The sequence below is a fragment of the Siniperca chuatsi genome, linkage group LG5 (genome assembly GCF_020085105.1).
Source record: "Siniperca chuatsi isolate FFG_IHB_CAS linkage group LG5, ASM2008510v1, whole genome shotgun sequence".
NCBI classification, from domain to species: Eukaryota; Metazoa; Chordata; class Actinopteri; order Centrarchiformes; family Sinipercidae; genus Siniperca; species Siniperca chuatsi.
This window is the reverse complement of record NC_058046.1, coordinates 31,203,966-31,216,979: the sequence shown is the minus strand read 5'-3', so window position 1 is coordinate 31,216,979 and position 13,014 is coordinate 31,203,966. Positions and strand designations below refer to the sequence as shown.

General features: G+C 39.0%; 1 protein-coding gene across 3 annotated transcripts in view; it reads right to left on the bottom strand.

Moving 5' to 3' along the window:
• Positions 1 to 13,014, bottom strand: part of stxbp1b (syntaxin binding protein 1b) — a 50,741-nt gene that overhangs the window by 21,123 nt on the left and 16,604 nt on the right. For all 3 annotated transcript variants that reach the window (XM_044195635.1, XM_044195636.1, XM_044195637.1), the window contains exons 4-14: positions 12,025 to 12,101; positions 11,608 to 11,686; positions 10,575 to 10,678; positions 6,925 to 7,073; positions 5,562 to 5,646; positions 5,024 to 5,154; positions 4,463 to 4,570; positions 4,177 to 4,237; positions 1,352 to 1,417; positions 1,085 to 1,165; positions 194 to 332 (exon numbers count right to left, since the gene is read on the bottom strand). In XM_044195635.1, coding sequence (XP_044051570.1) covers positions 194 to 332; positions 1,085 to 1,165; positions 1,352 to 1,417; positions 4,177 to 4,237; positions 4,463 to 4,570; positions 5,024 to 5,154; positions 5,562 to 5,646; positions 6,925 to 7,073; positions 10,575 to 10,678; positions 11,608 to 11,686; positions 12,025 to 12,101 — 1,080 coding nt within the window. The remainder of the gene's footprint in view (positions 1 to 193; positions 333 to 1,084; positions 1,166 to 1,351; positions 1,418 to 4,176; positions 4,238 to 4,462; positions 4,571 to 5,023; positions 5,155 to 5,561; positions 5,647 to 6,924; positions 7,074 to 10,574; positions 10,679 to 11,607; positions 11,687 to 12,024; positions 12,102 to 13,014) is intronic.

Genomic DNA, 13,014 nt, shown 5'->3' with positions numbered 1-13,014 from the left:
TTACAAATATGGTATAATGCATGCCAACACAAGGAAAATTGAGAATGGATTACCACTAAAGAAACAGAACAAAATATGAATGCATACAAATTGGGAGTGGGCTTTTCCCTCATCATCATGCAGAAATTTCCCTCCTTCCAAATGTTATTTGTTGATATGAAAAACAACAGGAACAGGAGAGTGGATATCTGACCGTTCTTAAGGAAGATGTAGAGCAGAATGATGCGGATCTTGTCAGACACACTGACGTTGGCATCAAGTAGAATCGGTACAATGAGCCTCATGGGATCCTTGATCTTCTCTCCCTCTGCATCTATGCCCATCGCCAGATCCTTAAAAACAATGGGGGGCAGAAGAGGCCAAAGCTCAACATGAGTTCCACATAAATTCCATTTTAACAATACATAGGATCGGCAGTTTCTGTGTAGAAATCTAGCTTAGATGTTAGAGGAGAGCCTGTATGTGGCTGCAATTATGTCTAGATGGGTCAGCAGGAAGTTTAAAAATGCTATACAGAAGCGCTGGACGATGGATACGTGTTTGTTTGTCAAGAAATTGTTCAAGCATGTACAGTGCCTCAACCTAAAAATGCAAATTGTCATTTTTACATTTCTGTTTGTGTAAAAACGAGATACAGTGTATTAATTAGTAAGCTTAAGATGTGTTAGTTTCAGGCAAGATCTGGAGTTATAAGGAGCGTCTGCGATTTTGGATTTACTGACATTTATTTGTGATAGACATCAGAGATAATAGATGTCCATCATGAATAAATGTATGTAATGTATAAATCTAAAAATGTGTGTATCATGTCTGTGTGTTCAGATTTGACAGAGTTATTACTCAGAGAATAAGTGTGATTTTGGTGCAACTTGTGGCAATCATGTTAAAGTAAAATAATATCCTCCATGAGCCGTGTGAGACTTGAAAGAAAGCAAATATGCACATTTCCCACACCACTCATACATAAATGCTGCCATTGGTTGCTTACGTTGGAATGTTACATTGAGGTAAGTTGCCTTACTTTCCATATTACACAGTCTAGAGACAGATGTAACTTTATAACAGAGGTGTCTGTGTGACTTACCTGTTCTACACGACAGAGTTTATCCACAGTGCCCTGGTAGCGGTTCATACAGTCCTCAGCCAGGTGGAGATGGGTTGAATACTGAGGTCAGAGAAAACAATATTAAAGGAAGAATGTTTTTCAAAATAAAGTTGACAGCTTCCAGGTCCAGTATATAAAAAGTGTTTTTCTGAATCTCTGCGGTCAAATTATTAGCACCTGTTTATTATCAGGTGAGAGTATTTTTTTTCTTGCTGTATAGATGTACAGTAACACTTCAGCTCCTACCTTGCTGAGCTCTTTCTGATACTGAGGCATCTTCTTCAGCATCTGAGACAGTTCCTTCATGGTGGTCTGAAAGACACAGATAAGTGATATAATTTAGTGATGGTGGGAGTGATGAATAACAGTTACCCTCTAATACCTTCAGTCATGGTGGTGTAAAGAATACATTTACTCCAGTACTATACTTTGTATAATTCTGAGGTACTTCTACTTCACTAATAACAGAAGCAAACATACTTTTTACTCAACTTCATTTATCTGACTGCTTCAGTTATTAGTTACATTACACGTTAATATTTTACATACAAAACATATAATCTGTTAATAAAATAAGACATATTGTTCTGGATTGAAGTACCCAACAGTATGTAAAATTGTTTTACCTCAAGCACCTACAAATGCTGCTTACATGAGTAATAATAATCCAATAATATGATTCTATAATTATACCATACAATGACAGGGACAATTCTGCCTGCAACAAAATATACTTTGCAGGACTTTTACTTCTAACAAAGTATTTTTACATTGTGGTATTGATACTTTCACGTATGTATAAGGATCTGAATACTTCTCCCAAGACTATATTTATGTTTTCTTTTTTAAAGTCAAACATTTTACACGTTAATGACTGAGGAATGTGAGGAATTGCACATTTGAATTACATCCATCAAGGAGTGAAAAGTTTGTCATATGCTCTCAGTAAGTTCTGTATCAGATCACAAGTGCTAAGTGGTAAAATCGTCTGTGTCAAACCTGCACTAAAATGTGAAGGTAATGTTAATTAACTGTATTAGTATTAATTAGTAATTAGTATTATTGGTATGTGATTTCATATTACCACAATTTGATGTGAAAGTCAGTTTTTGTGAGTGTGTCAGACATGGCCTCCAGCAGGTTGGCGGTTGGATAGGTGTGCCAGATAGGATAGATGTGTTTGGGAGAGGCATCTCTGGAATGCAGATTACCTGTTCATTGTTTTGTGGCATGAACCTTTTAAGACACAATCAAACATTTGGGGCCTTTATTTTTTTTGTTGGCTTCACGTCACATTGAAAATGTCATTTTCATGAGGTACCAGCCCAGTTTTCTCATACTTGTGCCCAGCAATAGCTGAGCTAAGAGGTGGCCAGTGGTGATTATAGCCCACATAGACCAAAACCAGGTCGGCCCATTGGCGTCCTCACAAAGCACCATTTCTTTTTCTTTTGCATAACTATTCCTGCCAATTGCTAAGTAAGGTAGTTCTGACAAGTTTAAGTGGAGACAAAGTCTTGTGTTTTCTGAAATTACCAGCTACTTTAATGGAGTTCTTGGCTCATTTCTTTCAAAAAATTTGTCACTACTTTATTTCTGCCTATTAGACTATTAGAGGCTTACAGTATCTGTACTATATCCAAATCTTGGTGATAAGCAAAATCTTCAGAACTCCTACTATGATATCATCTCATTAAAAAGAAATGCCCATTATTTATGATTCCTACTTGTAAGCTTGGATCGTATTTAGCACTCGATGTTGCCTTAGTGAATGAAATAGTATTTGACTCAAATTAATGGCTATTAGGCCTACGGCGTACCAGCATGCAGAACACAATGAACAAGACATACATGTCTGTCACTCCAAAGTAAATTCAGCCTTGCCAAGGCTATGATTGTTTGGCTGGTGCCCACTTTCAGGAAGTTTGAAAAAAAGATCAAAAGGAAAATCATTAGTATTTTTAGGTAAGTTTGTCTTCAAACCTGCAGTCTTTTTTGGGGGGGGCTGCAAAAACAAGCTGTGAACACAACAGTGACATGTCATCACCTTTTAAATTGATAAGGCAAACTTTTTATCACCATCATTCATTTAGAGTCGTGTTTGTGTCCATCTCGAGAATATAAGTCCAATATTCACTCTTTTTCAGCTCTGTTTTTGGTCTCCACCAGCTCCTGTTCACCAGCTAGTCTCTAACTATGTCTGTCCAACCCGTTCTCATTCCCAGGTCGTCAAATACCAACGTTTTGTCATGCCCCTTGGCGTCTCATACAGACGCACAAGGTACCCTTTAGCATCTGTATGAGACGCACTGGGCTTTCAATTAACCCCAATGTAAAAGCATCCATCTCCAATGGGACTGATGCTCACAGCATCTTATAACGCCGAGGTCAGGTTAATATGGACGGCTGGAGCAGTTCCTCTGAGCTTCTAATATTGGCGTGGATGGTTTTACATTGGAGTTAATTGAAAGGGTATCTTATGCATCTGTTTGAGACGCCAGGTGGCGTGACAAAATGTCGTTATTTGACGACCTGGGAATGACAACGGGTTGGTCAGTCTGCTGTTTGGTGCTGATCAAGTAGTGTACAGTGGGATTTTAGAGTTTTTTCTCTAACTAGTAACTAGTTAGAGAAATGATGCGGCTGAAAACAACACTATGAGAATGGTGAGAGTGACCCAAAACAGTAAAGTTGCAGCCAGACAACTAAACTTAACTGAAAGCCACTATGAAGCTCTGTAAAGCTGAGAGGAACTGCAGATTCAGGTGATAATTCTCTGGAGGTTCATTACTACCAGAGACCCGTTTCGCATTGTCACATTGTTTTTACATTTACATATTTTTCATATATCGATTATAGCTGCTTTAAGTATATTTTACAATAAATGTTTTACTTTTTGTTGACTAGGTGCCCATAATTTTACAATTACTTTATTAAAATTTAAGTGAAGTACTGGACTTCTGCATGATACTTTGGCTCTCCTTCCACCTCTGTGTGTGAAGGACAGTTGGGAGCAGAAACACAGTAACAGATCCTGAAACCAGAGCAGAGTGATACAGTGTGTCCTCTACCTTTTCTCCAGTGTTCATCTTTTTGCTGGCAGAAAATTCTTTCAGAGAACGAGTCACAGCCCTGTGCAGACAAATGAGACAGAGACAGAGAAGGACAAGGAAAGTCAGGAAAAATGAGTTAATAAATGAAAATTGAGAAGGTTCTCTGTATGCTGATTCCTGAGAGGAGTAATGCTCTGCGACAGGTGTGTGACAGAGCTGTAGATTTGTGGTACAGGAAGTTGCTCCTGTGGTTGTTTATCCATGCCATGAGTGTGTACGTGTGTAGAAAGTCAAAGCCACTCACGTTGACACCTCAGCGATGTGTTTGTGTCTCAGAGTCAGCCACAGGTCGTCATCCTCGTCCAGCACTACCTCCTTCATTCTCGTCTCTCCCATCCCACTGGTCTCAAAACTGACAGAGAGGGCCAGAGAGGTTTACAGACTGTATGTGTATATCTAAGAGAGAGAGTCTTCTATTTGTTAAGGTAAATACAAAAATATGCCAGTGGGAATGAAATGTTTTTCCAACGCAGATCAACACTGAAGAATTGTATCATCTTTATGTTGTGCAGTGCAGTAATTTCTTTGCTTCTTCCTTGTACTAAGATAGGGCATTGTTTTACCATATTGGTAATTTTCCTAACAAATATATGGTTTAAATTATTGTTGAAGAATTTTTCAGAATTGATGAGATGTTGGGTTGTATTTAACACACAGGGCCACCCTGCCACCACTGAAATATATAACCAGACAGTCACAGCAGTCAACAAAACAAAACAACATAAAAGACAAATATTGAAATGACAGCTGCACCCTGAGCTCAGTGACTTGGCAGCTGTCGGATCTCCTTTAGTAGCGTCTTTACCTGTAGACGTCGTTCTCGATGCCCAGCAGGTCATAGGCCATGGCCTGCAGCGTGAGCTCATGCAGGAGAGGTGACACGGGATCAAAGCCCCGATCAAGAATGAGCAGCTGAGTACGAGACTTGTCTGGACCCTGGAGGCATCAGCACAAACACAAAATACTGCACACACTGTGGAGGACTGACAGATAAGTTGTACTCTTTACTCTTTACTAAATTACACAGGATCTGGTCAACTGACGTCTGATCATTTTGCTAACCACAGACTGGGTATCCACACTACTTCCCATCCTTTAAAAAACATAACATTACAGCTGTTGAATGAAAACATAACATCCCCACTGCCTTATTTACTGTTCCATTTGAAAGTGTCTCTAAACCAACAGTGCATATAATCCTTCAGCTGAAGTCAAAACATAAAAATCCACAAAATTGGAGTTGTAGTATACAGTATGAGACTTATTTTACTGTCATTATCTGAGAGGCCCCTTCAATGATGCATCTGGTTCTCCCCATTAGTAATTTAGCTCCAATTCCCTACCTCTCCCATGGTGGGGTCATCAGCCTTGTAGCCGTCCAGCTTCTCCTGAAGCATCTGGGCCAGAACTGCACAGTCGTTGTACTCCCTGAACCAACAAACACACACACAGCATCATACAAAAGCAGCTCTTTAACCTGAACATGCTGATGATACGTCTACTGATCAGCATTCCCTTAAGAATGTCTGTATGGGTAGAACAACAAGGCGAGAACACTGCACTTAAACTTTACAAACCTTTCAAACATGAACTTAAGAAATTGTGAAAAACTCAGAATGGAAGTGTACTCTGAGAAAGAGTGTTACTTTGCATTGACCTGAGTGAGTTGAATATGTTTACATGTGCTATGTGTAGTATTGTAAACATTGTGGTGGGCTAATTACTGTGAATTGTCAGATAAAAGCTTGTATTCAAATAATAGCGATGGTCAGCACAAACAAATGAGGCAGTCGCCAATAAAGGCAAAGATATTGAAGGAGAGGGTGTGGGGGGTGGAATTACCTGCACATGGTAAATTCAGTATAATATACATTTCCACAGCACTAATTCCATCAGCACAACAACTGAGTCATGTCATACTCACCACTCTGCTGCTCTCATTTTCTCTTCTCTAACAGAAATACTGTTTTCATTCAATAATTATTTCCAGTCACTTCAAATTTTTCTTCATTATTTTGCTTTTGAGCTACAAATTATAAAACAGGTATTTCACTTTAAGGACCCATCAGGAAAGGATGGGGATTATGCCTGGAGCTGCTGGAAGAATTTTAATTTGAAACATCTGCACAGTGTTCAGTTTCATTGACAGTATCTTAACAGCCATCCAAAAAACAAAACCAAACAGCATTATGGAAGCGACTGGAAATAATTGAAGTGAATGAAAATAGTATTTCTGTGAGAGGGGAGAATCTCAAATTTTGAGTATGACATGACTCTGGATTTATACTGATGGAATTAGTGCTGTGGAACTATACATTACACTAAATGTATCAAGAAAATCCTGAACATGAAAGAAGTTGTGAGATTACATTAACTGGGTAACAGGGCAAATTAGAAATAAAGGACAGTCTCTAAAACAAGCCAATTCAAAATAAAGGCCTGGTTCACGCTGCTGTTGATCCTGTTAGATTTCTCGTTTCAGACAGAAACGAGAAGAGAAAGTAGTGTGGCCATTTGTAAATGTTCAGAATCCATGGGAAAAAATGGGAGTGGAATATTGACACATGTCAATACGACAAGAGGTCTAGTCTTGCAAAACATGATGACTGGCAGCCTCTATCACACCAATGCTATAAAGGTATTAGAATTAGAAAAAAAGAAAAAAAGACTCTTGAAATGAGTGGTCGTTGCTGGTCTCGGTCTCACCCTCTGTATCGGACTCCAGGATACTCTTTGAGTGTAGCACAGAGGGTGGCGATCTGTTCAGCACAACGCTCCAGCATGTTATTCTTCACGTCAGCCTTGAAGGGGCTGTAGAAGTCCTGAAAGGCATCCACTTTATCCAGGGAGAAGACCTGGACAAAGAAGACATGACAGAGACAACAATCTCAACTTCATTCCTGCCCCAACATTTAAATTGATTAATGCTACACTGGTTGTTTATGGGGATACCTTGACCTGAATTGATCGAAAGCAAGAATGGCTTTATTTGTATGCATAAATATACTTTATTATACTCAGCTTTGTTTTAGAGTTCTATGATGACCTACATGGCTAAGCTATGAAGAGAATTATTGAGGAGAAGATCATTATTTGGTCTTGAAAATGGTTATAGGTAAAACAATAAATAAAAAAATATTGGCCACCAAAACCTTCTGTCTAAAAATATTTGCACTGACACTCAAAAGCTAACACTAATTAAACCCTTTTCCACACACACTCGCTTGCAAAGCACATATACATGCACCCATCTGTTATGACTCCATCACATGGTAACAATCCCTGTGCTTTCTCTTGTCACACATCTTATCTGTGCTCCCATTGGCTGCAGAGTATGAGCATTGGTTCTGTCAGCCATGAGGTAAAGGGATGAATGTAGGGCAGGGGGGCGGGGCTGGTATGATGTGTCCCTCCCTCTCAGGATTAAAACTACAGGACAACAGCAGAGGATTGAAGGCTAAAGCTGATCTAACACAAAACACAGTCAACCTGGTCCTCTTCAGCACAGTTCCTCCCTCTGTTGAGGAACTGTTTCAATATCATCATAGGGCGTTAGGCAGGGGGATCGATATTTTATCATTTTACTTAGGAGAGGGTACTCTGAATTTTTTTCTACAAGATGGGCAGGAGGCTTGCTGTTTCCCCACCTTTGCATTTTAATTTAGCCTTTTCTTTCAACATTGCCAACCCACTTGAAAACAAAACATTGATCCTGGACAATTCTGCTAAAAAATACTTTCAGTGATGCATTGCCAAAATGTTTTCTGTTGAAAGGAAGGACGTTGTTCCCACAATATCCACAAATGGTGAATACCATATGGTTAAGGTATGGCTAAGATTGTGCATTACCAGATCACAGCTATTAATGTGGTGAGTACAATGTTATTTATACTGAAGGGAAAGGTAAGCCCAAGTTGTATGACACCGTCCTTTAATACCTATCCACCATGGATCACTAAATGGGTAGCAAAGTGCAAGCCAGCTTCTCTAAGTAAGAAAGTAAGTGACAAAGAGGCAGCTACACAGCAGAACAACTATGCATTAATAGTAGATGTCAAGGGTAAAATCTTCAGTCAGACCTTGGGGGGGAGTAACCAGGTTAGTGTAGGTGGAAGCCTCAAAAAAGATAAAAGAACAGCAATCAGCACAAATAAAGTACTAATGGTCATTGTTGCTGATCTCGGAATAGGCTGTGCCTGTAACAGCTCCTATTTGTATCCAAATGAATGCACATACACCTGGAATAGTCTGAAGATGAGCTTGTTTTGTATGAACAATCAAACACTAAGTATTTCTCTATCTTCAATATTAACTTTTTACCCAGTGGCTACATGTTGGATGTTCAATAAAACACAGAACACACACACAGAGCAATAAGGACGCCAGAGACAATGCGCATCCTGTTGCACATGCTTCAGTTTCCACCTGAGTGTGTGTGCATTTTGACCAACAACATAGTAGCTAGGTTTCCATTCAAATGTAACCCAAATTTTAAAAGAATTTCGAGAAAGAGTGCTCCACACAGATCTGATGCTTTCGTCTGCCGCTATTTTTTGTCTCTTCAATGGAGCGGCATGCTTCATCTACGTCATGATTTATTAAACAAGTCTGTTTCCATTGCACTATGTCTCATTTTGCTTTTATTGATAAACCAACTTTTCCCCCTCAGCCAAGCATAAAAACCTTTTTTGTGATATTTTTCTTTTTTATGAGCAAATTGAAAATGCGTATATATATAATATATAATGCGGGTCATCCTCCAGCCTGTTACACTGACAAACACCTGTCCAGGTGTGTTCATCAACAGCACCAGTAACACACTGGTTTATATTTAACATGTGTATCAATGATACTGTGATTTAAACAGACTGTGTTGTACTTGTGTAGACATGTGAGTGATTAGCTATTAGATATTTCATAAATCTGGGGCATCACCTGCAGCGATAAGTGGTTAATATGAGGTACTAAGTTTGCTACATGCAATGAAACAAAAATGTAAGTAGATGTCCGTTCTGTCAGATAACCTTTTTAGCCAGTAGTACTGCAATTCAAGACCTCATGAAAGGACTGCTAATAGATGGCCTTGATTGATTGATTGATTGATTGATTGATTGATTGATTGATTGATTGATTGATTAAAGTTTTGCTGCATCCATCCATCCTCCAAAATGTTCAAACAGTTCCTAAGTGATGATGTACAGTACACATACACACACACACAGGATTCACATAATGCAATAAGAATACCCTACTGTTGGGAATCCGGTAGGGCACGTTTAGTTATTAGCAACTATCAAAGATATTTATAAATATTAATACAATTATTAATATCAATAAAATTATTAATGTGGATTAATAATTACAGGGCACCACCCTGAGATCAGGGACCAATAACCAAAACGTGAAAAAAGCCTCAAAAAAGGGATTTGTCCACTTAGAAATGGCAATATTCTAAATATTCAAAATACTTTTTTACATTAATAAGGTGGACAGTGAAGGGTGAATCTGAGCACTGACCGTCACAACCTGCTGTTATTACAACACACACAAAAACCACAGGCAAGTGCTCTTTAAAGGTACAATAGAGTTTATTTAACTTTTCAGCACCTATCAATAATCAATAAACCACTATTATGTTTATTATCTACTCTAAGCACAATAAAAGCATACAATCAGCAAGCATGTGATGCAGGTAGGTGTGTGTGTGTGAGGATGGGGGGGGGGATGACTGCGTGGATGGCCTGGAGCACAACTGAGTTAGGCTACCACGCTATTTGTGGGTTTGAGGTGTGTATGTGTGTGGCTGTGCGTAAGGCGTGTAAGTGTGTGTGTGGGTTAGTAATGGAAGAGGGAGAGGAAAAGGCACACAAAGCAAGGTACATAATATCCTAAATGCTGTGGCAAGACACAATCCCAGCAAACTTGTATTCGGCAGCCGTGTTACTGGTCCGATAAAGCGCAGATATGGTGGCTTCAAAGACAGTGGCTGAAAAACTACCACAAGGCCCATGGCTTGGGACCGATACAAACATTGGAACGCTCTAAGCACGGAAGCACACAGCAGTAAATGGGTTCAACAGCAAAGCTGATCCTTGGGCGGCTACTGAGGAGAGTGCTCCCTCAGGGGTTCATGCTTCTTCTGCGCTCCTATGGCAGCTCGTCCGTTTCTTTGTTTCAGGTTTTCACTTTTACATGTAGGTCCTTCTATTGTTTCCCATGTGGTGAGGTCCCAACACTACACAACATCTCACCACCTCACAGTTCACTGAAATCCCTCCAAACCTCATTCATCATATCCTAGGCAGATGATTATGAGCAGCTGCTGTGGTCTAATCCTAGTCTAGACAGTGTCTTACCTGAGATTCATAGGGCAGAAAGGCGATGTGGATCTCAGTCAACGCCTTCATGGCTTTGGAGGCGCGGGATTTGGTCAACAGTCCAAACAACGAGTCTGGGATCGCTGCCGAGAATCACGGAAAAACATGGTGACTGACTGAGATAGTTAGTAGTTAGATAAAAGAATGTCAGCGTTATGTCAATCTTAAATGTTGTTACTTTCTTAAATTAGAAAATATTTAAATTCACCTTATATTGGTAGAGAAAATAAGGTTGTTCTCTTAAAGGGGAACAAATGTTACACAAAGGTCAGTTTAATAGTCACAGGGAGTACTAGATAACCTGTGAAAATAGTTGTATAATGTCTTCTGTGGCTCTGGAGGAATTTTGTCAAGTCTGCAAAAAAAAATAGCCCTGATGATGTCATCAGTTGTCTCATCCTGGGCTGGGAGCAGGGTTCGAAATATGGGGGAGAACGCCTCGCTTGAGAAATTTAGGGAGAGCTCTAATATAGTCATTTTTAGTGCCACTGGATTTATTCTGTATAAATGTAAATCTTCCTGTATATTTATATTCCTGAAATATATAATAGGCTAATAGTGAAGCACTAATTTGTGTCTAATAAACACAATGCTGTCTATTCCTGCTATGGCTATCCAACCTGCTCTGGCCTGTTTAACAAAGTAACGTAAACCATTGCCTGTCCACTGTGCATTGGCATTTTTATTGTTTCTCGTGGAGAATGATTTAAAAAAACATTGCAACAGTGAATCATTTTTCTGTTTCTTTGTTGCCCCAGGCTAAATATGTATGAATTGAAATGTATTGATAATATATTTTTGCACATAGGCAGGCGCATTCATGTAAGCCACAGTGTGATTCGAACACTGGCTGGGAGACAGATTTTTAACAAAAGCCTGCCGTACAAAGTGGGACATGAAGAACATTTTGCAGCCCCTTATGGTTTAACCACAATCACCTAACATGAAACTGGATTTGTGTATTTCAAATAGTAGAATCTATATTTTGCTGGTGTGAAATGGATTTACTCACTGTTGGTGAAGAAGACGTGAGCTGCTCGGTACCTCGGCGCCTGCGGGTCTCTGAAGTCATCAATCAGACCCTCAACAGACTGCGACAGCAGAGAACAATGTTTAAGTTTATGAATTGTGAATGTTAAAGGGAATGACAGTTTGGACAATTCTTCACTCTGTTCAAAAGTTAGTGGAAAGAAATACTGAATAAAAACACAGTGTTTCCTACTTTATCATAACATGACATGACGCAAACTAACCATGACAACCATTGGAACAGGATTTTTAAGTATTTAAATGACAATAATGTGGTATTTCTCAGTTGCTGGACAAAATTGCAAAATACTGTACTGTAAGCCAATGAGACATTAATGGGGGACTGTATGTACTGTACCAATGAATTATAAACAGCTCATACAGGACCTGTATGATTTACCTCATCTGAGGGTGTGATCAGGTAGATGGCCTCCATGCTGGGCAGCGGCTCACGCCGCTTGTTTATGTCTTCTACAACTAGAGAGCACAGGAAAACAGAATAATCAATACTCATCCATCAGCTTGATTACATTAGAACTATGCTTTCTGACTTGTAGTTTGTAGAAACATCACTGCCCTCAGATTAGTCAGTGTTAATGTTTATGCAGAATCTCTGTACAAACGGAACTGTCCTTGACCCACAGAAAACATTTTAAGGTTTTCGCTGGAGAGCTACATACAGTCATTCTCTTCATCACATCAAGTTTTGAAATATTATTTCAGTGTTCTTTGACAAAGTAGGCATCTAAACAATTTTGAATACTTCTGTATATCATTGCCAGTAAAAGTTAATAGTTAAGTCAGGTCAGTGTGTTATTTCTTCCATTCAACATGTCTGCATTGTTGGGTGTAGTGATCATTTCAGCCTTTAGTTTAAGAGTTGCTAGCAGGGTTTAGTCTCATAAAAATGCTTTCTGGACCAACTGTGACACTTTTCTCCTTATGACACTCTGAAATGAAACAAAATAAGTTATATTCTTTGATTTTAGAAATGTTTAGTGGAGGGAACTTTGGGTGGTATATTCTTAATTTTGCCAGTTTTTCTCTATGGAGGGATACAACAGGTCAGATAATTAGGGTCTAGTATAATGTTATAAACTAGGTACACGTCAGTAAAAAAAATATTCATGAGAAAAGACAAACCTACTACTCTCTTTGTTGAGTTTTTAGATTCATTGCCAGTGCTATTACCTACGTGCTTATTTAATGTGAAACTCCTGCACAAAAGGTTTTTTGCAGTTCAATCCAAATCATTATTCTTTCTTGTTGAAATAATTATGCTGTCTTAAAGGAACAGTTCATTTAGTGAAATATGCTTTTTTTTCTTCTTTGTAAAAGTTAGATGGGAAGAATTATAACAATTTATACCATGGCTACTGGAAATTCAGAA